The 25,535-nt window shown below is 33.0% G+C and overlaps 3 protein-coding genes across 6 annotated transcripts; 2 read left to right on the top strand and 1 right to left on the bottom strand.

Moving 5' to 3' along the window:
• Positions 1–2,180: 2,180 nt before the first annotated feature.
• On the top strand, positions 2,181–14,410 carry LOC124534393 (metabotropic glutamate receptor 6). Of its 4 annotated transcripts, XM_047110249.1 has the most exons (4): positions 2,181–2,391; positions 10,542–11,949; positions 12,043–12,174; positions 13,204–14,406. In XM_047110249.1, exons 2-4 carry the CDS (start codon positions 10,608–10,610, stop codon positions 13,320–13,322), a joined length of 1,593 nt encoding a protein of 530 aa, XP_046966205.1. In that variant the 5' UTR covers positions 2,181–2,391; positions 10,542–10,607; the 3' UTR covers positions 13,323–14,406. The 4 variants fall into 4 exon arrangements, with proteins under 4 accessions (XP_046966205.1, XP_046966207.1, XP_046966206.1 ...); XM_047110251.1 differs by lacking the exon at positions 12,043–12,174 and having other exon boundaries at positions 10,542–11,954; positions 13,204–14,410; XM_047110250.1 differs by lacking the exon at positions 12,043–12,174 and having other exon boundaries at positions 13,204–14,409.
• A 334-nt stretch (positions 14,411–14,744) lies between these two features.
• Positions 14,745–16,288, bottom strand: LOC124534395 (translocon-associated protein subunit gamma). The gene is made up of 4 exons (XM_047110255.1): positions 16,014–16,288; positions 15,631–15,850; positions 15,129–15,260; positions 14,745–14,827 (listed from the first exon to the last, which is right to left on the bottom strand). The coding sequence occupies exons 1-4, from the start codon at positions 16,144–16,146 to the stop codon at positions 14,761–14,763; spliced, it is 552 nt and encodes a 183-aa protein (XP_046966211.1). The 5' UTR covers positions 16,147–16,288; the 3' UTR covers positions 14,745–14,760.
• Positions 16,289–16,625: 337 nt separating this feature from the next.
• Positions 16,626–25,505, top strand: LOC124534396 (condensin complex subunit 1). Its single transcript, XM_047110256.1, has 21 exons — positions 16,626–16,935; positions 17,019–17,132; positions 17,205–17,377; positions 17,522–17,694; positions 18,238–18,379; positions 18,708–18,803; positions 19,127–19,300; positions 19,451–19,612; positions 19,696–19,833; positions 19,925–20,290; positions 20,402–20,731; positions 21,109–21,309; positions 21,392–21,934; positions 22,017–22,196; positions 22,544–22,755; positions 23,156–23,326; positions 23,611–23,883; positions 24,103–24,367; positions 24,538–24,723; positions 24,906–25,005; positions 25,402–25,505. The coding sequence occupies exons 1-21, from the start codon at positions 16,818–16,820 to the stop codon at positions 25,476–25,478; spliced, it is 4,194 nt and encodes a 1,397-aa protein (XP_046966212.1). The 5' UTR covers positions 16,626–16,817; the 3' UTR covers positions 25,479–25,505.
• The last annotated feature ends 30 nt before the right edge of the window (positions 25,506–25,535 follow it).

The raw sequence follows: 25,535 nt of genomic DNA, 5'->3' as shown, positions 1-25,535 counted from the left end.
TTTAAAAATATATATGTATTCATAAAAAATAATGCTCCTCGTAATCAATGTAGAGTATATCTTTACTTTCATAGCTCTGCCAGTGAAGCGAATTTGATGAAATTTGGTTAAAGCAAAATAAAAAACGCAAGGACCCGACGACTGACGACCAACCCCTAAAACGCGAACGAAGCCATGGACAATAACTAATAAAAATAAAGAGGCGGAGAGTTCAGGTTGAAATAGTATGAGACAGTAAAATTTACACTGCATAATATTATGTATTTTAATGAATATAAAATATAGAGAATATCGTTAATTACGTTACGTTATTAAGACTTATTATTCTAATACTAATTCATTTCGTTTCCGACCGCTAATTCGCTTGCGTGTTAAAGGGGTGTGTCTGCGAGTTTAAGGTAAAATGTAACCAATTTGCTATTCCAGACTATAAACTACATATATCCGTCCGGCTTTTCCGGCGAGATTGAACAAAAGGCCATCTAAACTTTCATATATGTTATAATATTAGTAAGAAGTAATAAGTGAGTCTTCGCTATTTAAAAAAAAAAAATACATTTTAGTAATTAAAACAAGCAAATAAACGTCAAAAATAAGATAAATGGTGCGTGGTGAATAGATCGGTAGCTGAAACTACACGTGCCTGGCGACGCGTAACGCGAAAGTATCGTCTTCTAAGTAAAGACTTCAACGCTATGCACTGTTTATTTACTGGTAACCTAAGTTTTATAGGCAGTTCGGGAATTTTATTTCCTCTGTTATTAATTTTATAACATTAAATATTCGTCAAAATTTTGTGTCATGCAAAGTCTATTTTAAAAGTTTGTATTAATTAAATTGCCAAAAAAATGTACGTATCTTTTTTTTCTAGCTAGTACCCATTAAACATGTGTGTTTAACAGGCGAAACTAGAAAGAAGAGGATGCTTACTTAAAGATATTTTTATTTATTCATATATCCTGTATCAGAGCGTTCTGAGCAGAGTAGTCGATGAACTACTAGTCAAGACAACATTAAAACGAGTTGTCTACTCAGGTGTCTATATACTCGTAATATATATAACGAACAGGATAAACATTCTACTCCAAGTAAAAAAAATCTTATACTTATGTTAACTATGTTCGGCTACTAACTACTACTTATCAAGATTTTTTTTTATTAACCTGATAATTTATCATTTCATCTTCCAAAGCAAAGATGTAATACATAGTGACAGACAGTGGTAAGCGACTTTGTTTTATACTCTGTAATGATAATGATAACATACACCTACAAGAAAATTAGTATCACGGTTGATGTCAAATTGTTTATGTATGTATTTTGTATTTATTTTGCTTTACATATGTATGTGTATATAAAGTATAACACCATATAACATATTTAAATATATTATAGTCTATATAAATTAATATCCGTTTAAAAATCAAACAGTTATAATATTTTTTCTATAAAACCGGTTGTACTAAGATTCCAAGAAGAACCGAAAGCGCAAAGCTTAAGAATAAAATATATAGCGACATTATCGCCCGCAACCTCACATGTCATGCGATCATAATAAACTCTTACTTTTAAAAAAGTGGTTCGTATGTTTTGTTATTTGTTAAAGTGAATAAAATACATACATACATAAGATGATGACGGCTATATCCATTTTTGAAAACTGAAATCGATGTTGTAAATAATGGGCCGATACAGAATCAACAACAAATAATCAGATTTAAAACTAAGTTAACAAAAATCTAGTAGGTATATTGTGTTTACTGTCTATCTAGAGTAAAGTAATATTTTGAGAACACTACTTTTTACAATGTAACTGTTCTTTAACATAGAAAACTATGTTAATTGTTGAATTAATTACTATTCATAACGTGTTAAATACTAACTAATTATAAGTATATAATAAATTTTCATTTATTTTATTTTAAATAAGAAGTGTTGTTATATGTTCAGGTATTACTAAACCTTTTATATGACAGGATTGAGTAAAAATCGTTCAGATTCATATCATAAATCCACGTCAAGTCAGATTCGTACCATAAGTCTTGAAAACAGTCACACTTAACTAAAATTTCGTGTATAAATAAATAAATGTCATATCTCTGAACTTACAAATACTTGCACTTGACCCTGCCATCCAAAACCATGAGCCATCACAAAACAGTCGTCTTGACAAAGTCACCCGTGCGCTCGGAGCCCGAGATGTGCCCGCGCATCGCGCACGTGCATCCGTCACGCTTCGCGGATTCTCGGATATTCGTTTAGTTTGTTCTTGGACTTGGTGCCATTCGTGCGCATGTGAACTTAACCGCGCAGTGATTATGAAAATTCGGTGTTGAATTCTATGATTTGATGTAATGTTTATAAACTAAAAACGAAAGAAAATATCGAACTGTAAGTATTTATGTTTTTACGGTCTTTTTAGTTTACTATTTTATGAGTAATAAATTATTTTTTCCTATGAGAATAATTAAAAAGTAAAACTTAACAATATTCATTAAACTTATTTACAAATGTTTAAATACATCATTAAAGTAGTTTTCAATTTAAAAATATATATATGTACTTATATATAAAAAAATTCAAACGGTTATTTCAATCAAAAGACAAAAGCTTTTAAGTTAGATATATAATAACTATTTACCTTCTGGGTACGAAAATATTGAAAGAAGATCAGATAAATTAAAATTAAGAAGTATGAAGTGACTAAAAATTTACCAGATGTGTATATATATTATTTGTTTTTATAAATATACATATACAGAAACTACTCAGGTTAGAACAAAATATCTTTTAAAAGTAACTATTAAAGATATCTATTATTAGATTAATAACTCGTTTGTGCTTTTAATGTAAACGGGGTTCAGGAAGACAATAATAATGTAAGTCATATCGTAATTATCATAAAAAAATCCTGTCATCGATCACTATTTCGCGAGAGGCTGACACTGCATTTATTGGACACTAATGTCGCTTAAGCTGTTTGGAAATTTTACTTTCGTTTATATAATTAATTTATTTCGAATGATCGTACTTTACTTCGATTTAAGGAAATATTATTTAAAATAATACAAATTTCCTTGTAAAAAATAAGAAAAAAATGTTAAAATTTAGACTTAAAACTTATACTCGCACCCACGTATGCATTTTTCAGCATTTTCTTATATTTATTTGCAGACATGCACTATTTTTTATTATAATGAATAAGGAGTCTTTTTTCGTAAAAAAAAATATGCAAATGAAACTTAAACGTCGAACTATTAAAAATAATCTTAGATTTATATATATTATGTATAAAAAAGCCGAGGTGGTCCAGTGACTAATAAGTAAATGAAACACGTATGTTAGTCTAATGGAAGGTTGCGGGTTTAGACCCCGGTAAGCAACGCTGAATTTTTATGAGCTGTGATGAAGGAAAGCATCACGAGATAACATGTATGAACCAGTCTTTGAATATTATCTGGTTAAATACCTATGTCCATATTTTACTTTCGCGTTTAATATATAATCAATGTGAATGAAAGCATATCATAAAACTTTATTAAAATTAATTTAATGTTTTGTCGGCAATCCAAGATTAGTATATAATAACAAACAATAATAACAATTTTAATTGTATGACAATACAGCTACACTTTTATGTATATAGGTAATTTAACTATTATTATGAATTAATCTACATATATCTATAGATACCTATATTCGTGTTTCACTACTGTAGTACTGTAGGAAAAATCTGTTATAGATTACTGGAATATATTTGAGGATTGTAAAAGAGATAAGTTGTATGTAAGCCTGGTAAGATTAATTTACGTAGGTAATATAGATTGCCATATAATGTGAATTCACAAGATACTCCATAATACCCACCTATTAGTTTGTAAGTAATATTTTAACCAAACAACAGTTGTATCGTATGATTTTATTGGCGTATTGACTCGACAATTCATCGACAAATCATGGGCATTATTTTAGTAAATATTTTATATAATAATAGTATATTCTAAATATTTACATAATTTTTTCCTTCTTTTACATCTTTGTCTTAATTTTTTAACAAATAATTTATGTTATTTGCTTATTTAAAACAATATTTCCTTAAAACGAAATGAATTGCTACCGTGAACCGTCTACGATTACATAAATAAATAAATAATATAAACGAAAGTAAAATTTCCAAACAGCTTAAGCGACGTTACAGTCGCATTAATGCAGTGTCACCCTTTCTCGAATTAGTGGTCATTTACAGAAATTGATTACAATAATTATGATAATGGATCACATTATTATTGTCTTAATCAATACTAAACCGTTAAAAGCAAAAACGAGTTCTCAATATAATTATTAACAAAACTATAACTTGAGTCTCTTTTAAAATCAGTACTATACAAACCCGATTAGTTTCTGTATAGGTAGAGATAATATAAGGCTAGTTATTTATGATCCAAAGTATTTATTTTTTAATTTTATTGTATCCGATCCGTATTAAATAAATTCTTAGAGTTGTATTACCTCATATTCAATTGAGAATAAAAATGTTGCGATAAATAGCTTAGGATTTAATGGCTTGTTTTTATTTTTTCCAATAAGAAAAATAAATGCTATATATGACGTGGCTTAAAATACTTACATAATATATAAACAATATTCCAACCCGTAGACTATAAACTTGAATCTTTAAAACTATGCTTCATGAATTTTTAATTTTATTTAAGAACATATTTTTAAATCGTTACCGATGGAATCCTCCTAATTAATCAGTACAGGACAAACGAACGACATTTGACACTCCCCTCCGTAATACAGGCGGTGTGAGGTGTGCACGGGAAATTTACCGGTAACGCCCAATCGAGCGAAGTCAGAGACTTATATATTCAACCTCTTAGGACGAGGAAATGTTTGGCAAATTTTAATAATAATAATTTTATTTTTATTTTTATGAAAACTAAATAACCAGTAATCTATTTTATACAACGAACAAATTAAGTATAAACGTATTAAACCGGATTAATAGTAATTAAATTTTTTTATGACATAATTACATAAATTTGCCATCCCCTTGAATATTGCCGTCACCCGGTGCACATTACACGATTTGCCGTCGAGGCTGAAAATAATATTATCGTATTATCTACTGAAGAATTCCCATTTAAATATCATATTTTGATCTTAAAATAATATCTATTTTTAAACCATGATTACACGATATTTCTTTTTTCGTTGCAGCACAATTCATTATCTTAAATACAATTTGGCTTTTTTGGATTTCTTAATACTGTTTCATAATATTTAATAAACGTTTTTAAATTTTATCCGTATAGCAAAAGAATTAAAAATCGAGATATCTTCCGTGATTTCGAAATAAGTGTCTCTTTCTCTATTACAACTAAAATAACCAGTAATCTATATTTTATCTGTCTGTTCATCCTGGGTGTTCAACCAGGCTAAACATTAGGTACAATTAGTAATATAATATATTTACTTAACTTTTGAAATAATCCTCGGTACCTTCTAGTTTTTATTTCATCTTTTAAATATATCAAAGTTATAATTAACTTACAAGTTTACGTGTATAACTGTACATTTACATATTATAAACTTTCTCAGTTTTTATTTTTATTTTGTTTGTAATTTATATTGTTAGGTTTCATATTATTTTATAATTCTGTATTATTTTGTATATAAAATCTAAATTAGTCGCGGCTAGTATTATAAACTCAATTGTCGAGTTTAGTTAATTGGTTTAGCTAGTAGTCGTATTCACGCTAAAGTATAAGAATATCAAGATATTATTAGCTTTCACTAATACACAATTGCACACTGCATTTTATTACAGCTAATGAATTATTGTGTTTTACTACAGTGCTAAACTGTACTATCTTATAAACAAACATAATTATAAGAATGAATTCTACAAAATTCATTCAAAATATGAGAAATATGTAAAGGGTAGGATTTAGAGTGACAAATAAACACTGATATATCTTTTTGATTTTTACTATTACATACTTAAAATTAAAAAATAATATACGGTAATATACAATTTAAGATCATTAAAAATTACAAAAACTTCCTTGTTAAAATAATAATTATAATGGCATATGGCAAATCTCAATATACGATACAATAAGCCGTTAATTATGCAAGCTAAATTTAGTGTTAAATAATTCTTGGTAAGTGCGGAATGTGACATGGCAGTCTTCTCAATCAGTTCAGCCGAGTTTCACCCAGAGTATTCACGCTGTTACTTTTACAACGCGCTGCCGCACATGACAACGCTCTGTTTCCTTGGGTCTCATTGTCATGTAATACGTTGTTTGATGGAAAACTTTGACTTTCCACTCCTTATAACTTATTCTCTGCGTAAAGGCGATGGATCGATTGAGCCACGCTTCATTACCATTGTCTGTGTTTTTATTTATATATAGTATTATATATTCTAGTCTGTATCTGTAGATTGACAAAGGGAAAGTATCTCTTACTTTAATTTAAGCTATGGATGATTGTTTTACTTTAAGTAAGTAAAACTCACTTTCATTTACAAATCATTGTATACCTCCTACCAGTCCTCAACTAATTATGGAAATAATGTAGGAATTTAAAAAGTGAATTACTTAATTAAATAACATAATCAATATGAAGGTATCTCTTCAGAGTGGATTACACTATGTTTTGTCCATAATATTATATACATACACACTATTTAATATCATTAGTAGCTATACAATAAATAAGTAAAACACAATACTAAATTATAATATGACTAACTATTATTACATAATATTTAAAATTACCAACGAAATTACCATGACATAGGTAATCTTAAAATTTAACTAAGTTGGGAATAAATTAAAATGACATAACACCGCCATCAATCGCCCTTTTACGATTGTTCTTTTTCGTATTACTGGCAAACAAAAGCTCCGGAAATTAACGCACATTCTAAAAAACTCTCGTTACTCATATATCACCATCAATTTCATTAATCATTATTCAAATCATTGTCTATACTATGCAGGTTATAAAGAAATTTTCCTTTCACCTTTCTTTATCGTTTGGTTTGGGAGGATTTCGTATAAACTATAAAAACATATCTTATACGTTATTAGCGAACCGTCCGCGCGCCCGGCTTCGCACGTGTGCAATAGGTACTGATACTAAATTTTCTACAGAATAGACTGGTTTTTTAAAATCCAATTTATATTATTTAGCATGGGTTGAGAAACCCAGTACAAGTTGATTTTTTATGTCTAGTTCCTATTTGGCGAAATATATATTTAAAAAATCCATATTTAAATAGCGCGTGTAAACGGTACTTTAACAATAGGTATGGTGTTGCAATGGGGTCGTTGACGTCACTTGCCTGTATTTTAATCTGTGGTACATATTTTAGGCAATCAAGGTTAACAAGCAAGTGACTTCATCACAAGCCCGGCCAATCAGGAGCGTTTTGTATCACGTGACAAAAATTGCATTATTTTTAAGGATTTTGAATAGAATAATTAATATTTTCAACTTTCGTTAATAATTAACCATTTTTAAACTCTATTTTTCGCATTGTCAAATAGCCTATTTATTTATTTACGGCTTCACATTAGAAACATCTAAAATTATCATTGTTTCTTTAATATGCTGTCCATGTATTATATAAAAACCTTCCTCTCGAGTCACTCATTATTCATGATTAATTACTTAAATTATTATTGTAGTAATTTTAAAACGCAATTAAATATAAGAAACAACACAAAAGCATCCATTGATCATTTTTTATAGAGTTCGTGTTCTAAAGTGGATGGAAATAACTCTAGTTGGTTGAAGCCTAAAGAGCCACAAATCAGGTATCACGAGCGTTGCAGATAGGTAATATTTTTTATAGAGATCACGATCACGACTTGCAAACAGCACATAAATATGTACCTACAAATAAATTATAGAATAGACATCTATTAAAAGATGTCTATGATAAAATAAAAACTAGTTGTCGATTAATACAACCTTATAAGTAAATGTATTATGTATGTATTTAATTAGTTAAGTATTTTAAATTGACAGCGTTTTATTTACTAGATGTGTACTTTGTATGTATTTAAGGACTTTATGTTAATAATTTATTAATGTTAATTTAATAAACTCGTAAATCAAATCAAAATAAACGTTATTCAAGTAAGCTTTTACAAGCACTTTTGAATAAAGTGAAGCTACTACTCATCACTAAAATAATATATAAGGATAATCACATACTACTGATATTAACATGATATCTCCGACAGCAGCGGTAGGATCACAGCCCCCAAACTCTTCAAGACCTCGGGATGAGCCAACATTCACTATGGAACAAGTTATGGGTCTTCTAACATATTATATGATGTGAATCCATCATTATATGTATCTCGCTACGCCTCAATCTAATGTCAAATATTATTATTGTAATTTTACTAAAAAATTTAATCTTATTAATTGATATACATCCATATGTATTGTAATTGATGTTAATAGTATTTTTAGTAACGGCTTGTTGCGTAATAAAAATCGGCTTTACAATAATCATGCGTAGTGATACAAAAGATTTGGCTATGATTTTTACTAGATAACATGACTGAATACCGTTGCGGCGATCATTTGCCGGCTCGGGCGAGATCGAGTGCCCCAAGCCGAGGTCCGCAGTCCACACCGTTACTTTAGCGCCAAATCTGTCTACAATATGCTCCATGTACATACTTTGATTCGGATAAGAAGTTTAAAGTCACGATCCGGTTCGCGGAGCTGTCTGCGTAATCTCGAGCCTGACTTAGAAGCTTCCTTGTATGGCACCGATGCATATTTTAAGTTTATCACAATTTGCGACTAACGTTGATCTTTAACTTACGTTTATCGGGACGATGTTGAGTTGCGGGAACTTTGTTACTCTTCCTGATCATTAAATGAAATACATAAACCTTTGTTTGGCTTTAACTAAGTATATTTACCTGAATACTCTTCAAAATTTAATCATATTTTATTTAATAATTAAGTACACATATATATGAGAAGATACACAGCGTGATCTAACTAATGAATGAGTTTTATTTGTGGTGGAAATTAATACTAATGATAGTTTAATTATGTTTTATTTCAATAAAAAAAAATCCTTATATTTTTTACAAGGAATTAGGAGCATAAGCAAGTATTTTACAAACGCATACTTAGAACTTATTAATCCCAATCTAATGATTGCCTATATTGTTTATATCCATATATTTGTCATGGCGATTAATGCAGACGCGTCGTTTAAAAAAAAATTAAACCAGATTAATTCAAATTTAATATTCTGTGAGTTACGTAGTTAAGTAATCTGTTCATGGAATATTTTTTTATGTCTGAAAAATTTACTCAATCCATGTGAATTTAAGAAATAAAATTATAATAACTGGAAACTAGTAACTTGTTGCCATGCGCAGGTAACTCACTTGTACCGACAGTGTCCCTTGGGGATGAGAATTAATACGTTCGTTGCCCCTGTCGGACCAACGATCGTAGTCCTGTGTCTCCTATACTATTTCTGTACCTACACACAAGTAAATTTCATCACCACAAATAGACTTATGTATAAGAAGCTGTCGCGTGACTGCGTTCAAATACGCTTCGATACCGGAACGATATATAAGATTCATAATATATTATTACAAATACTTGTATTTAAATAATATACGTAACTTAACTAAATGTTTTATTTAATGTTTAAATTTATTAAATACTATGGTTTAGCTTTAAATAAATCAGATTTTACGCAGGTTAATATTTAACAAAGTATCAAAAATGTATAAGAAATTATAGGATTATCATTTTTTAATAATTGCTATATGTAGGTATTTGTTGAAAATTTCAAATCCGAGGGGGCAAATAGGTTACCAAATTAATTCATACAAAGTTACAAGGGTAAACAGTTACCAGTAACTTTGTATGAATTTTATGTGTATAAAGTCGCGACATGCAGTTAATAAATATTGTAATTGGTGTTATTTGTTATGTTCTGCTATTGCGATATAATAAATGATGACTTAACTGATATCCACTCAGACGGGCTTCCACATTACCAAGTTATCGTACAGTCGATTTCTCTATTATTTCTTTCTAAGTATTTATTACGAAAGTATTTAGGATTTACTTATAATCAACTTGTTGTCTCTACCGTCTCTTTTAACTTTCCTAAAACATACTTATTATATCACATTTAGTTGTGACGACTGCTATTGATTTTTATAGATAATAATAATTTATATATATGTAGGTATTTCTTTTATTTTAATAATACAAAACATAAAACAATTTGATAACAATGTTTTTAAAACTTCAGTGTAAATAGATTGAGCTAAAAATATAAATTTTACGAAACGAAAAATTATACAAAGAAAATTAAATTAGCAGGTTAGGGTGCCTAGAGGTGCAAGGCGACCAGTAAACCGGTTTAACCGGGAGATTCTTTGTTTGGTTATCGCGAAGTCGGGACGTCGCGACTTGTAGCGGACACCTTGTCGCCTGACTGACGGCACGTTTATCACTTTCAGAGACAAAGCGACGAGTGCGGATGTGTCGACAACGAAAAACGGGCAGCTGAAGGCCGGCCCGGCCTGATGGCGAACATAGCAGTGCGCACACTACTCGTGACGGCATTTCTGGCCACTGTTGCGGATGCTGGCGCAGCACGATTTGGCGATCGTCTGGCACCCCGGGTGCCCGCTCCTTACGCACCTCGCAATGCGCCTGCTGCTCAACACTACGTTGACAATGAAGATGACGATTTATACGAACAAGATTATGATGAGCACGACAATCATAATGAAGAAAATGACCCGCCTTTAGAGACAAAGCAACAACAAAGTCCACCTCGACGACCCACGCGTACTGAAGCTCATCGCCTCGAAATGAGCACCGAATATTTTGTGATACCTGAGCGCCCATCACCTATTCCCTTACCATCATCAACCTCGCGCACAGTTACTGTATCAACGATACGGCCCTCGAATACGACGCCAACTCAGATATCACCTTCACACAAAGTCACCATACTAAGAGATGAATCTTGGGCAGTGCCTATATTAGCATTAGCTTGTGCAAGCATGGTCGTGATTGGTGGTTTTGAAGCATTCATTGTATGGGGAGCAAGTAAAAAGGCACCCAGTCAAAGGCACTTGCTTTTGGGACAAAGCTTGTTGTTGGGATTGTTTACGTGTGCTGCTACGGCTGCCCTGTTTACCGCTGCACCCACTGCATTTACCTGCGGTGCCGTTAGATTTGGCACAGGCGTTGCCTACGTAATTGTGTTTGCATCGCTTCTCGTAAAATGTGTCTTCTTATTAAGTTTAAACGGTGGAGTATACTTACCTGCAGCTTACCAAGGATTGTTATTATTTTTTGCTGTAATGATCCAAGTGGCAATTGGTGCGCAATGGTTAGGTGGTTCACCCCCACGAGTGACATTTGGAGCATCAAAATGTGATTCACCTCTATCAGACTTACTGCTTTCATTGTGCTATGCAGCATTTTTAATCGCAGTCGTTTGTGGAGTAGCTCTGCGATCGCGGGGTATACGCGACAACTACAGAGAAGCGACACACATTGCAGGAGCTGGAGGTGCAACTGCCGCAGTGTGGATCTGTTGGATAGCAGCAGCCCTAGGAGCACCGGAACAACATCGAGAAGCATGTGTTGCAGCAGGATTAATAGGCACATGTGTTGTAGTATTTGCGCTAATGTTTGCGCCAAAAGGACGGCGTCTAGCGGCATTAGGTCGAGAGGGTCGATGGGATGCAGACCGAGAAGAGGGACTCAGTTCAATAGGTGCGGGTGGTTCCGGTTACTCCCCCTCTTTTTTCCATTTCAAACCAGTCAAGTATGGTATGGTGTCGGCTGCAGCTCCTGGGCCAGCACTGCCACCTATGCTCGACCGCAAGGAACCCCCTGCTCAGCCAGCCGGTTAGTTAAGTATCTAAAATGCGCTAATAAGTGAGAACTAGCGCTTTTACGCACTGGGATTATACAGCAGATTCAAAAACTTTACTTTTGCAGATCCATTCGGAGCTAAATTCGCTGGTTCACTCCTGCACGCACGCTCACTGTGTCCTCCGCCGCACTACCCACTGCACCCACTAACGCATTATCACTACAATTTTCCGCCTTATCATTACCTTCTACCGCCAGGTAACAACACTTTCAAAATATAAGTAAATTCAGATGTTTTTATTGAATAAAATTAATACGTGATGTACCTATGAAAAATAATGCCTGTAATTATAACGACAAAAATACAGAGGTATTATTAATTTTAAAGCAGGATACAAAACGTAAGAAAAACGAACAATTTCGTTTATATTGTCTTTAATTTGGAAACTCATAGTTAGTATTTAGTAATATCAGTCTTAAAATGTTGCTTGGCAAAGATCTCCTCTCCCTTTGAGGAAAGGTTTAGAGATTCCACCTCATACATGTGTGGCAGAATCTAATTATTATTAGACACATGCAGTTTCCCTCACGATGTTTTCCTTCATCGACGAGCACGCACGTACCTTTAAAAATTTCCCTGTTGTAATACAAATATAATGTTGAAGCTTCGACGAAAAATTATACGAGATCAGATGAGAATCATCATTCAAGATTCTTATATTTAATATAAGTTTCTTAAATGCTTCAATTGAAATATATTAAAATAAAACATACCTAACTGAATAGATTTTATACACTAAAAAGATCAATAAATTTATACCTATTATTAGAAGCACACTATCATTCTATATCCGAACTAACTGGACCTTAATATTATCATTAAATCTTGGTTGTACAAAATCACCTTTTTCGGTTTTATTTATGTACTTTATTTATAATTTATAATAATGGGTTTAAAAGGTACATAATTTTACATGCCAATAAAAAAAAAACTCGAAATCCATAAATTTTCACAAAACATATCTTAGAAAACCTTGTTATAGTCTATATAATCATAAGCTATGTTTTGTTACATAGGTATATTGAAATTTAATATTTTCTATTAGCGTTACTTTAAAAACTTAGTGTAATTTATCTTGATGAGGGTGACGAGTCCAGAATTAAATAATAATAATATACCAGAACAGTCACCAATAGACTGAATTCAGTGGTCATATAACTTTTTTTAGTAAATGTAGGTAGATTTTACTTTTATTTACAAAGAACTAACATCTATACAATTTACAGGCGTGATGATGCGTCCGGAGGAGGGCAACGTGTACACGAGCGTAGAGCCCACCTTCAGCAGCAACCCCAACGTCTTCTTCCAACGGACAGAGCCGTTGCACGTCGGCATGATGTACTGAGCCTCTGGCAAACCAGCGTTCCAACGCGAACAGTGAGATTTGACAGTGCAACTGCTAGTCACTACTTGGTAATTGTTATGCGTTATTAGCATTCTCTACCAAATTTGATAACGGAACATTAACTTTTTTATTACAACGCTTCTATCGCAGTATTTCTGATATGAACGATATAAGCCAGAGATATGAAACTTGGCATACCTAGTTAAGGATTGTTATTACCCAATGCCAAATTATAGATATGATTGTATCCCATCGAGTGTCGAAGTATCAAAGTAGGCTAGTATCTATCACTTTTCCTATACTTTAACTTGTATTCGTTTAATAACGAATTAAATGTATCGATCCTATTTACAAGCAGGAATGTGTGAATCCGTGGTGCGAGGGGTGTAAAAAATTCGGGTGCCATGCTTTGGGGGCAAACGCCAAAGATGGCCAAGTCTTGTTGTGTTTAAGACATGGCTGGTTACACTTAAAGTATTCCTCATAAAACCTGAAAAAAATGTAACTTTAAAAAACATATGGCAGTATTGAGCATGTATAATTATAAGTATTGTAGGCTTATCTCTATAGTATTAGTGAACTTATTCCAAGCTGCACTGTCATATAAATTCGAATAATTGAGAGCTTGCGTTATATAAGTGAAAGTGTTAATCTAGTTTCAGTATAAAATATATTAAACAGCCATGATACGGAACACTTATTTTGCAGAGTTAAATCCGCAGTTAATTTTAATATTAACAATTTGAAACTATAAATTACTTTAAATTGTATAATTTCGCATTCTACTTTTTTATAATCATATTCAATTCATACATAGGTCGCAATTAATATTAATCTCAAACTCTTGAAAGTCGTTATTGTTATAATTATGTTAATACAATATCTGCTTTTGAAAAGTACTTACTGTTATAAAGAAAAGCTTTTGTAGACAAATCTATGACAATCTAAATCATCTTAAATTTCACTTAAAATTATCAAAGCAAAATAGAACACAAATTTTAATCATCATAAATAATTTACCTTATACCACATATAACAACTATGTAGTTAGTATATAATTTAAAAAATATATGCTTCCAAATTTATAATAAAAAAATGAGATTTAAAAATTGACTATATATTATATTTTAACAATTTCTATTGTAAAATTTAACATTGTGATTTTAACATTATGTGACCCACCCCTTGAGAATATGTATTATTTAGTTCCAATTAGTTATATTTCTAGATGTAAGGTTATATTAGTTCATTGTTCTGAATGATTGTAAATAAAACAAAAGACTGTTTAAATCTATTTTATTTATTCCTATTTCTTTTTAAGTTATAAATTCATTGTAAAAAACAAAACATCATAGGCATTGGTGCATTTCTTAATAATTTAGAATCTGAGTAACCTATGCACTATAGTAGAAAATCATTGTGTTCATATAATCAGTCTTCACTTGCTACCCGTAGACAGCAGAGCCAGGAGACCAGAAGCTGCTGTGAGGGAAACAATGTAGTTACTGTGCAAGCATTAAGGAAATACATTTTATCACATAAATATAATATGATCATAATCAAGGTCCAAAATATAAAAATAAGCACTGCTATTTGAATAATTATGTAATTTCCAAAGGGAAAAGCAAATTTTAAATAAATATATAAATAAGCTTAATAAAATTGATCCTCTTCAATTGTTTCATAAACTTTTCATTAATTGTTGGTGTATATAGTAGTTTATTATAATATTATTTCTTACTTGATTATGATGTAAATGCCAAATAGGCACTGTTATTTCTAATAAGATAATTTTAAAAAGGATACACTGTTGGTGTAAATGTGCGCAGCAAGTAGAAGCTGCTAAGAATAACAATCGTCAAGAAAAGAGCATTGTTGTAGAAAATTGAGAAAGTTGTTGCTTCATAGTCTGCCACCTCATTCTTTTTCCACAGAATTCTGAAATAAAAGATGGTAAAAGTACAATATACATATACACAATTGCTTTTGTATTCAGTGCCACAGCTAGCTGACAAAGGGCCCCAGTGCATAGAAAAAGAATTGGGCCCTCATCCCCTCTTTCCCATCCCTCTTTAACTAATAATTAACCTTTAAAATTATTGATATATTTTCCTAGCTTCAGAATCTTAAGGTTTACTTTAAAGGGCTGCCTGAACACCAGGGGCCCTGGTGCATTGCACCACCTGGCCCTACGATAGCTATGCCACTGTTTGTATTAAAAGTAACTTGATATATTTATACTCATTTTATCGGGTAATAGAAATATCTTAATGTTATTTGTAAAGAAGTACATTTTTAAAGGAAATACCTCTCATCTTTCTCTTTCCTGCTCATTTTTTTTTCTTCAGCCAACTTCCTGGCCATCTCACGGGCGACTGCATCCTCTCGTCGGACAGCGACACGATGCTTTAATTGAAACTTGGTGTTTCGGTAAGCCAAGGCCAGTAACCATGTACTGGCTGTTGTTACTAATGCGAACCAAGCCAACGAGGTGCTTACTTCTAAAGCATGAACCCTCCAAAACAACCCTATAATTAATTAAAAACAATAAATTATAACATACATAATCGTATATTCATATATACACTAAATATATATCCTTAGCTTGCCAATGAATAATAAAATTTTATGTATGAAAAGTACATTATTTTGCTAATATATGTTTAAAAATATATACAAAAAGTAACTTACAAATAGGGATAGCAGATACGATGAAAGCATTTCCATAGAATAACGCTGATGATTTAGTGGAAACATTTCTACTAAAGTCTTGTAATAATAACTCTTCTTCCTTGGTAAAGGCTTTGTTTGCTTTTCCTGACATATTTATTGAATGAAAACTAACGTCTATATGAAATTCTATGGACCCACAAAATTGGAGAAAGTAAATAACTCGACTACAACTCTTGAAACGTGTACGTTTTCAGCTGACAAGGCAATCCAAAATCTCTCAGATGACATTTAGCTTACAAGTCACTTGACGTTTTCAGTCTCGTATCCAACGTGTCAAATCTAAACATAGATAAAAATTTAAGTACATATTCAAAGCCATTTTATAACAAAAAAAGGAAATTTTTCAATACTAATAAATTATTTGCTTGATGTTAGGGTATTATACAAGCCCACATTTTCTCATCACATATTTTATAAGTATGAATCATGACATATATTCATTTTGTAGATGTTAAAAATATTCAACAATTTAGTCTTCTCAAGAAAGTGAAAACTAAAATAAAAAGGAAAACGTAAAAATAGGCTGTAAAATATTATGCAATGTCTTTAAAAAAAACGCTGCTAGTGCGTCCTTTGCTTTGAAGTTTGAACTTATAAAGCTTGATTTTGTCAATTATGTAAAGTGTCAACGGAATTTGTTTTCAAATTTTGAATACAAAGCTGTTTGATATTTTGTTTTGTAGCAGTATCAATTAATTTTGCATTATTAATAAGGATTAAATGTCTAAGAATAAGTAGAATAGTAAAATATTTGTTTCAAATATGAGTCATTTTGAGTTTTCCATCCCATTACAAAAAGACGAGTTATTAGAATCTCATGCTGGCCAGTATCACGTTGAAGATGTTGTTCAGCCCCGGTTACTTCTCTCGAAACTTCAAGGTTTGTATTTGCTTGAATACTAGTTATATTCATAAGTAAATAAGGCGTTTATTGTCAATTTATATTACTTATCATACGAATAGATGCGGCCCGTGCGTACAACTCCGATGGTGTCGACTATATACTCGAACACTTTGATACTTATTTCTCAATTATAGTTCATGGGACTAAGTTAGAATGGAATGTAATAAATAAAGGTAAGTTAACATTATTATCAATTCAATTACTTGTCACCTCTTAATAGTTATAGGAAATATTAATGTTTTTAGGTTTTGATCATATAATAAGGACCGTCAAAAATTTGTGTGGACACCTCGAACAAATATTACAAGAGCAAGGAATAGACGCAGACGTACGAATGAAAAATTTAAACATAGTTAAAATGACTATGTATTTGTTCACTCAAATAATGAAAACCAAAGATGCGAAACTAGCTGCAGATGTAAGTCTTATTTTCATTGTACAACAATGATTTAAATATATAAAAAACTACTACAAACTATAAAATAAACTACTAACTAGTAATTTACTTTTTTATATATATTTTAGTCCAAAGAGAAGTCATTTGCTTTGTTTTTATTTATAGAATTCAACCAAATTAACACTGGGTAAGAAAGGAAAAAAGGCAACAGATGATGATGAGTTCTGTGGCTGGACTGAAGCAGACAAGCAAGCAGCGCTTATCTGTTTACACATGATTTTACAACAACCACTATCTCAGCTGTGGGATCCACCTTTGGCAGAAGACAATTTTGTGTCGTTAGTACTTTATTAGCGTATAACAATAATTTACTTTTTTTTTTAAGAATGCTTATACAAATAGCTGCTTCTTAATTACTGACATCAAGTTTGTGTTTGTGTAATTGTATATGTATGTACAACTACTAGAGTCCATCTTATATAAATATAAAGCATTGTGATGAGTTCATAATTAATTTTGCATAGTTATATTTTCATTGACTGTATTTTTATATTCTTTTACAAGATATATTAAATTTTGAAAACATGCTATTTGCATAATGATTCGTCAAAAATTAGTAATGGTGATTTAAATTAATTACAATTGGTTTGAATTAGATTCAAAGAATATCACATATAAAAAAGAAACGAAATTTCAGTACAGACATTCTTTGTTTAAATAACTATAAATATTTATCATATTACGTACAATCCCTTTAAAAAATCTCATGAAAACTTGCATAAACACTCATTATTATTTTTTATATATATAGTTTTGTTTAATGTATCATATATATTCAGCTGAATTGTGTGGCATGATTATAACAGTAATGTTAATTACAGAATGGTAGCAGATCCTTGTTACAAAGCTCTAGAGGAACAGATAATAAAAACTAAAACAGTACGAGAAACTGTATTTCAAATTTTAGGAGTCCTCATAAAGAAATATAACCATGGGACATCTTGTCTCATAAAATTAGTTCAGGTACTTAATATATAATTTTTTTTTTGATGAACCCACTATTTTATTATTAAACTTCTTTACTTTCTTTGACAAAATATATTATAGATGTTACTTATTTTACTTATTAAATTACACTAAAACTCCTCTGGAAAGAGTAGGCTAACCATTGTGTCCAGTTGTTGCTCAAAACTATTACTCACTTCCCTGATTTGTTGGATTACTTTCAATAATTATGTAAATATTACAACAGAATAAAGTTCATAAAAAAGTGGCGAAGATTCTATAAGCGGAGAAACAGACAAAAGTTTTTATAATGACTTTACCATAGTAAATAAATAAATAATTTCAGGTGTTACAAATAGTTGAACATTCCGTGTCACCTATATGTGCTGGTGTAGTACAGCTAACGAAGGATTTTGGTCTAAGTACATTTGGACCTCAAATGGTAAGATGATTTATTTATTTCGCATAACAATACAACCCTTTTCTGTAGCTTATAATTTACTTAAATCTAAAGTAAAGTAACAGCCTATAAAACTCCAAGTGCTAGATTAAGTCCAGCTTCTTCTCTTATTTAGAAGAAAAGTATTTATTTATTATATAAAAATCTATGACAATTTTTTGTAATTAACTGCATACATACTTTGCTAAATGTGATACATGTGTTGTCACATAAATTGATTGGTTTATTTCATTTGTTATTGTTGGTACCAAGTAATGTTTATTGTTATTCAAATGAGTACAAATATTGAATATAATTTTGCTTAGGTTCGTGAGATTGCGGAAGCATTGGCTTCAACGGAAGAAGACAATGGAGGTGCTGGTACTGAACAGGGTACTGCTAAAAACTGCGGAGCTTTCTTACTTGAACTCACAAAAGAATTGCCCAAGGAAATGGTGAATGCGATAGCTACTATACAACCTTACTTGGAAAGTGACGAGGTGTGAGTTTTGATAATATTACCCCTTTTTATAAAGTGCAGTAGTTTCTATAAATAATGTTTAAATAACATAAAAAGTTATTATATTATCAAAAGTGCTTTTGGATATGTTTTATTAAGTCTTCATTAACAATTATTTGTAACTTTTTAGTCCTATACCATTCGCATCAGTGTACTGGGAATGATGTGCGAGGTCCTAAGTGTGGAGCTGACTGGTGAAGGATTGTCTGATGAACAACGAATACAACGTGATGACTTCCTCGATGATCTGTATGAGCACATGCATGACCTCTCAGCTTATGTGCGACACAAGGCAAGTTTTAAAAAATATATTTTAAACTATTTGTAAATAGTGAGACGTAATCTATTAAAAATAATGTTCTATTTCAACCTTAGGTTCTCCAATTTTGGTGTAGACTGCAAAGAGAAAATTGTGTACCTGTGACTCGACAACATGTGGTACTTGAACGAGCAATCGGTCGCTTAAAAGACAAAGCGGCGCTCGTTAGAAAGGCTGCCATTCAGTTGTTAAAGGTAAGAATATATATATTTTGTAGAATTTTTATGATCAATGTCTATATTGACTAAAACCTAATTTGAATTTAATTTTTACTGCTAATTACAGATATTTTTAGAATGTAATCCATTCTCTGCTCAATTAAAATTGCAACTTCTAGAGGAGCAGTTAAAAAATGAGCAAAATATTTTAGAAGATCTCCAAAAGAAGTTAAATCCTGGACCTGATCCAGTTCTTATTGAACAATGGGAGAAAATGGAAAAAGACGTTCTAGAGACCATAAATGAAAAAATGGATACACTTACTCAAGATGAGCCGGAACTATCTCAAGCTTCTATTGAAAATGTATATGAAGCAATTCGTAAAAAATTACGTGAAAAAGATTTTTATAAGGCCTACTTGATCGTGAAACATGCTGAAAGACAGTACCCTGATGCTAAGCTGTTAAGGTGTGATATGAAAAAAAGCGATCAGGTAATTAAACTCATAGATTTCGATAACTAAATTCGATCAATGCCATTTTTATTATTGAAATACATTCTTAAAAAGGAAATACCATATAATGCATGTTGGTTCTTATTTTAGGTGGACTACTTTGTAGCATTGTTACGTAATGTTTTCATTGTACCAGAAAAGCCACAATCCACATCTTTAACGCAGCAATGCGAAAATGAAATCGCACTCTACAAGAGACTCGAAGAAAAAGAAAGTATCGTAGCATTTTTGCAAGAATCAGTACATTTTAGCAAAATGATATCGGAAGCAGTTCCCCTAATCAACTCGCTGCTAATGTCGAAGCAGGCGGGCGACGTGAGCGAGGCCATCGATTTCTTCACGACCGCCCACCACTTCAACATAGAATCCGCCAAGGAGGGAGTAACGAATATGCTCCTTCTCGTATGGTCGCCGGATCAAGTGAGTAATTTACATGTTTTTTTTTTTATGGTATAGGTTGGCGGACGAGCATATGGGCCACCTGATGGTAAGTGGTCACCATCGCCCGTAGACATTAACGCTGTAAGAATGATTAACTATTCCTTACATCGTCAATGTGCCACCAACCTTGGGAACTAAGATGTTATGTCCCTTGTGCCTGTAGTTACACTGGCTCACTCACCCTTCAGACCGGAACACAACAATACTGAGTACTGTTGTTTGGCGGTAGAATAACTGATGAGCGGGTGGTACCTACCCAGACGGGCTTGCACAAAGCCCTACCACCAAGTAACATTCTTGGGACTAGCATCTCGTCCTGTAAAGTAGCGCCCCTTTAATCTGTTTCCGATAACGAGGACAAACGCGAGGCGGTGGAGCGCGCGTACCGCGAGATGTACCTGGACAGCGAGGTGAAGGCGGAGCGCGCGCGCGCCTTCGCCGTGGCGCGCCAGCTGTGCGCGCTGGCCGCCGCGCTCGACCGCGGCGCCGCGCTCGCGCTGCAGCACCTCGTCGACAAGTGGCTCGCGCGCGCCGACATCACGCCCGCGCTCATACAGGTCACTGCGCATAAATGTACAGTACCGAGATTCTACGGCTAGTGTCCGAAAATGTTTACTTATCATATTTTTTTCCTTGTAGGTGTTTTGGGAAATGTTCCTAAAGAAGATCGATGGTACGACCGATATGGATAGCTACGCGGCCCTATCCCTTCTGGTGATGATAGCCAAAGCTAAGCCGTCAGTGGCGCTCGCGAACATCGAAGTGATTCAAACCCATGGACTCACGGGAGATTACAATACGAGGAGGTTGAGCGTTGAACTTCTTATCTCGCTCTCCAAAAAGAACACGAGATATCCCGCAGATCACCCTATTTTCACATCATTATATGACAGTCTTATGGAAACATTTTTAAAATTCGATAAGTTTTCGGCGTTCGCCGCCAACTCTATAGACTTCATATATGCGGTTTGCGATACACCTGACGTTATTTGCACAAAAATTTTAGCAGAGATGTACAAGAACATAGAGCAATCGTTAGTAAAAGATGCAGAGAACGAAGAAGAGGCTAGTCTGCCGACCGAACTGCTTATAAGATTCATATTTATGCTAGGTCATATAGCTTTACAACAACTCATTTATCTGGACATAACCGTTTACAGTGAACTAAGGAGAAGGAACCAAGTAAATACATTTAATCATGATTATATTTTAATTTTAAATAATAAAAAAATGAATAAAAGTAAATCCTATTTTTTATTTTAAGGTACGAGAAGAACGTAAAGTGGAAGAAAAGCGTAAAAAGAAAATGGGTGCATTTGCAACTCCAAAACGACGCGGCCGCGTCGACGACCTACGACGGCAAACGCTCATGAATGCCAGCAATGCGAGCGCTTCCTCGCGTGGCCAGCGTTCCGCTAGTGTCACGTCTAATAAGGGGCCATCGGTAATTTCACTCGCGTCGATACAAGCTACACTACTCCTATTTTTACTTTTACTATTACATATTAACCGATGATTGCGGGTTCAAACCCAGGCAAGCACCGCTGTTTCATGTGCTTAATTTGTCTTTATAATTCATCTCGTGCTTTGCGGTGAAGGAAAACATCGTGAGGAAACCTGCATGTGACAAATTTCATAGAAATTCTGCCACATGTGTATTCCACCAACCCGCATTGGAACAGCGTGGTGGAATATGTTCCAAAACCTCTCCTTAATGGAAGAGGAGGCCTTATCTCAGCAGTAAGAAATGTACAGGCTGTTACTTTACTAATTTTTACTTACCTGAACTAGGCAAACACAACAATGACCGAGGAGGAAACGGGTCTCGAGGGAGCCGTAGCGGACGACGCGGACGCGGAGTACGTGCGCAGCGTGTGCGAGCGGGACATCGTGGGCGCGGGCACGGCGCTGGCGCGTTACGTGCCGCTGCTGCGCTGGCTGCTGGCCAACGCCGCGCGTTGCTCGCCCGCGCTGCAGGCCGCCGCCGCGCTCACCTTCACCAGGTGCGGACACTACTCGATATGGAACCACTTACATACACTTGCTACTTGATGGTAAAATAATACCACTCATTCAAAGATAATTTACGAAAGAAAACCTGCAGGGCTAATTTAACAATGATTATTTTTAATTTATTTTTATTTAGTTTTACTAAATATGTGTATTTACTGCAGCCTGGAAGCTTCAATTCCAAAGCCTTATCAAGAGATAATTTATAATTTTGCCACTGGTCTCTGAATTATCTAAGGTTCTGTAATATAAATGTATCACAAGTTTAATATTGCAAGGAAATTACAGCTTGCATATAATCCAACTATGCTATTAAAAAAAAGTATTTTTATTAAAATCTTGTTGAGAAAAAAAGCTTTTATTAAATAATCATTTAAATCCTTCTTTGAACAGATATATGTTGGTATCGAGCTCTGTGTGTGAAGAAGGTCTTCAATTAATGGTAACAGTTCTGAAGAGGTCCAAAAATGTTTCCCTCCGAACAAATCTTACAATCGCTTTCGCCGATTTAACATTACGGTTCCCTAATTTGACCCAACCATGGACTCATCATATATACCATATGTAAGTCAATTTAACAATATTTAAAAAAATCAATAATATATAGTACTGTAGTTTACTCATAAGTGTTTATAAAAAGGAACATTATTTGTCTCTTATGTCATAACTTTATAAAGTCCCTTTTTATAAAATTTAATTAGGCAGACGCAGCGTCCAATGGAGTAGCATTTAAATTACCAATTTCCCCCAAAGATCTTCATGCATAACAAACAAACTCACTTTCACATTTATCATACCAGTACCCAAGCATTAAAGTTTTTACCAAATTGTTTATATATTTTCCACAGACTCAGTGATGAAGAACTAGAAGTTCGCCAGTGCGCTGTGAAAATGCTCTCATTCCTTGTATTACACGAGATGGTCCGTGTAAAGGGTCAAATAGCAGACATGGCTTTGTGTTGCGCAGACAAGGATCCTCGTATAGCTTCTATGACGCGACTATTTTTCAAACAACTCTCTCAAAAAGGAAATGCTTTATATAATGTCATGCCGGATATAATATCGCGACTAAGCGATCCGGAGTTAAATGTTCCAGAAGAACAATACAGGGTTATCATGAAGTAAGACTTCAGGATTGTTTTTTTATGATTATTATTATCACTATAATAAGTGTACAGCGTAATGCATCGTTATATTTTGGTAAAATTACGTAACTTCAATTCATTTACTTTTATTGTTAGTGTTTATGTGCTGATGCATATTTATGTCAAAGCTACGCTGAACCTGGTCCTTTTACTACCAAGCTACACCATTGATATTATAAATATTTATAATTTTAGATACATTACGTCTCTTATCCAAAAGGATAGGCAAATGGAAGCATTAGTAGAAAAACTATGTCAACGATTCAAACTATCAACGGATGAGAGACAATGGCGCGATTTAGCTTATTGCCTTTCCTTATTTACATATAATGAAAGATCTTTGCGAAAACTTATAGAAAATCTTGACTGCTACAAAGATAAATTATACTGCTCTGGTGTTATGGAGTCCTTTACAACGCTAATGAATAACACATCCAAAATGGCACGGAATGAAATCAAGGTATATTTAAAACTTAACTGAAAGGATAAACTTATACTTTTAAATATCTAGTACTTACTCAGCCTGTAGTATTGTGTATTATATATTATCATTAAACTTACTTGTGGTACAGTAACTTTATTAATCAAATTTGAAATCCAAAAAAATATAAACTCTTAACAAAATTTCAGAGCCTGGTAAACGAATTAGGCGATAAAATAGAAGAGTGCTTTGCTGTTCGAGAAAAAGACGGTGAGGATGGTGATGATGTGAATAGCGAAGGCACTGAGGCACGCCAGGAGCACCCGCGAGCAACTCCACGGCGTCGCCCTGCACAGCGACGTAACAGGCAACGATCCTCGTCTAGCCCGGATGAGGTATAATCCTATAGTTATTCGTGCTAGTCATCAAATATAATACTTGTATAGCCAGCTAGCTCTAATTATCTAGAATACAAATAATTAATATTTAAAACTAAAACATATTGTGATATGTAATATGACTGTTATAGTTTAATTTTTCAATATTTATTATTAATAATAATATTCATCTATTTAAGAATGAACCTCCAAATAAAGATGCTACTCCACAAACGGTGAGAAAGTCAAGAAGGAAAGTTGCACAGAAAAACAAAACAATTAATGAATCCGAGGAATCAGGTACATAAATAATTTTAATTATCAAATGTTTAACATAAGATATAAAATAAAATGCATGAAAAAATTAAAATGCCGAAAATACTAATGGTGGCGTGGATGATATGCAACGGACATACATTAAAGATGGATGTACTCGTGACCAATATCGCCCACGGCTGCCATAGTCAAGGAAGAATAGACAGGATATTTTAGTGCACAAATGTGTGCTCTAACAAAAGTGCACTTCCTATTCCCTCAATTGAAAAATCCGGTAAGATAAATAAACCTGTCTTGGGCAGGCTTGAATACCTCCAGTTTGTAGCCTTATAAACAGGCCACTTTGATAAATGAGGCAGACAAAGTAAATTATAGCTGTTGCATGGATGTTTTAATTTAATGTTGACCTTTTATTTGCAGAAGATGAAGACTTTCAGAAAAAAGACGAAGTTTTTAAAAAGCCATCTACAAGAAAATTAACCCGTAAGAGAACATAAATTAAAAAATATAGTATGCAATATTGTTTGATTGTTTTTTTTTTAAATAATCCCTAA

The sequence above is a fragment of the Vanessa cardui genome, chromosome 12 (genome assembly GCF_905220365.1).
Source record: "Vanessa cardui chromosome 12, ilVanCard2.1, whole genome shotgun sequence".
Classification (NCBI taxonomy): Eukaryota; Metazoa; Arthropoda; class Insecta; order Lepidoptera; family Nymphalidae; genus Vanessa; species Vanessa cardui.
Note: the sequence above shows the minus strand (reverse complement) of the source record. Positions and strands in the feature narration are given on the sequence as shown.

Bases quoted from the DNA above. Each gene is read 5' to 3' on its own strand.
- LOC124534395 (XM_047110255.1), bottom strand. From the start codon at position 16,146: ATGTCAGGAAAAGCAAACAAAGCCTTTACCAAGGAAGAAGAGTTATTA. The intron at 15,851-16,013 runs GTAAGTTACTTT...AATTAATTATAG, and splicing joins CGTATCTGCTATCCCTATTT to GGTTGTTTTGGAGGGTTCAT. The intron at 14,828-15,128 runs GTATCCTTTTTA...ATGCTTGCACAG, and splicing joins CGCACATTTACACCAACAGT to TAACTACATTGTTTCCCTCA.
- LOC124534393 (XM_047110252.1), top strand. From the start codon at position 10,608: ATGGCGAACATAGCAGTGCGCACACTACTCGTGACGGCATTTCTGGCC. The intron at 11,950-12,042 runs GTTAGTTAAGTA...TTACTTTTGCAG, and splicing joins ACCCCCTGCTCAGCCAGCCG to ATCCATTCGGAGCTAAATTC. The intron at 12,175-13,203 runs GTAACAACACTT...TACAATTTACAG, and splicing joins TCATTACCTTCTACCGCCAG to GCGTGATGATGCGTCCGGAG.
- LOC124534396 (XM_047110256.1), top strand. From the start codon at position 16,818: ATGAGTCATTTTGAGTTTTCCATCCCATTACAAAAAGACGAGTTATTA. The intron at 17,133-17,204 runs GTAAGTTAACAT...TAATGTTTTTAG, and splicing joins ATGGAATGTAATAAATAAAG to GTTTTGATCATATAATAAGG. The intron at 24,368-24,537 runs GTATATTTAAAA...ACAAAATTTCAG, and splicing joins TGGCACGGAATGAAATCAAG to AGCCTGGTAAACGAATTAGG.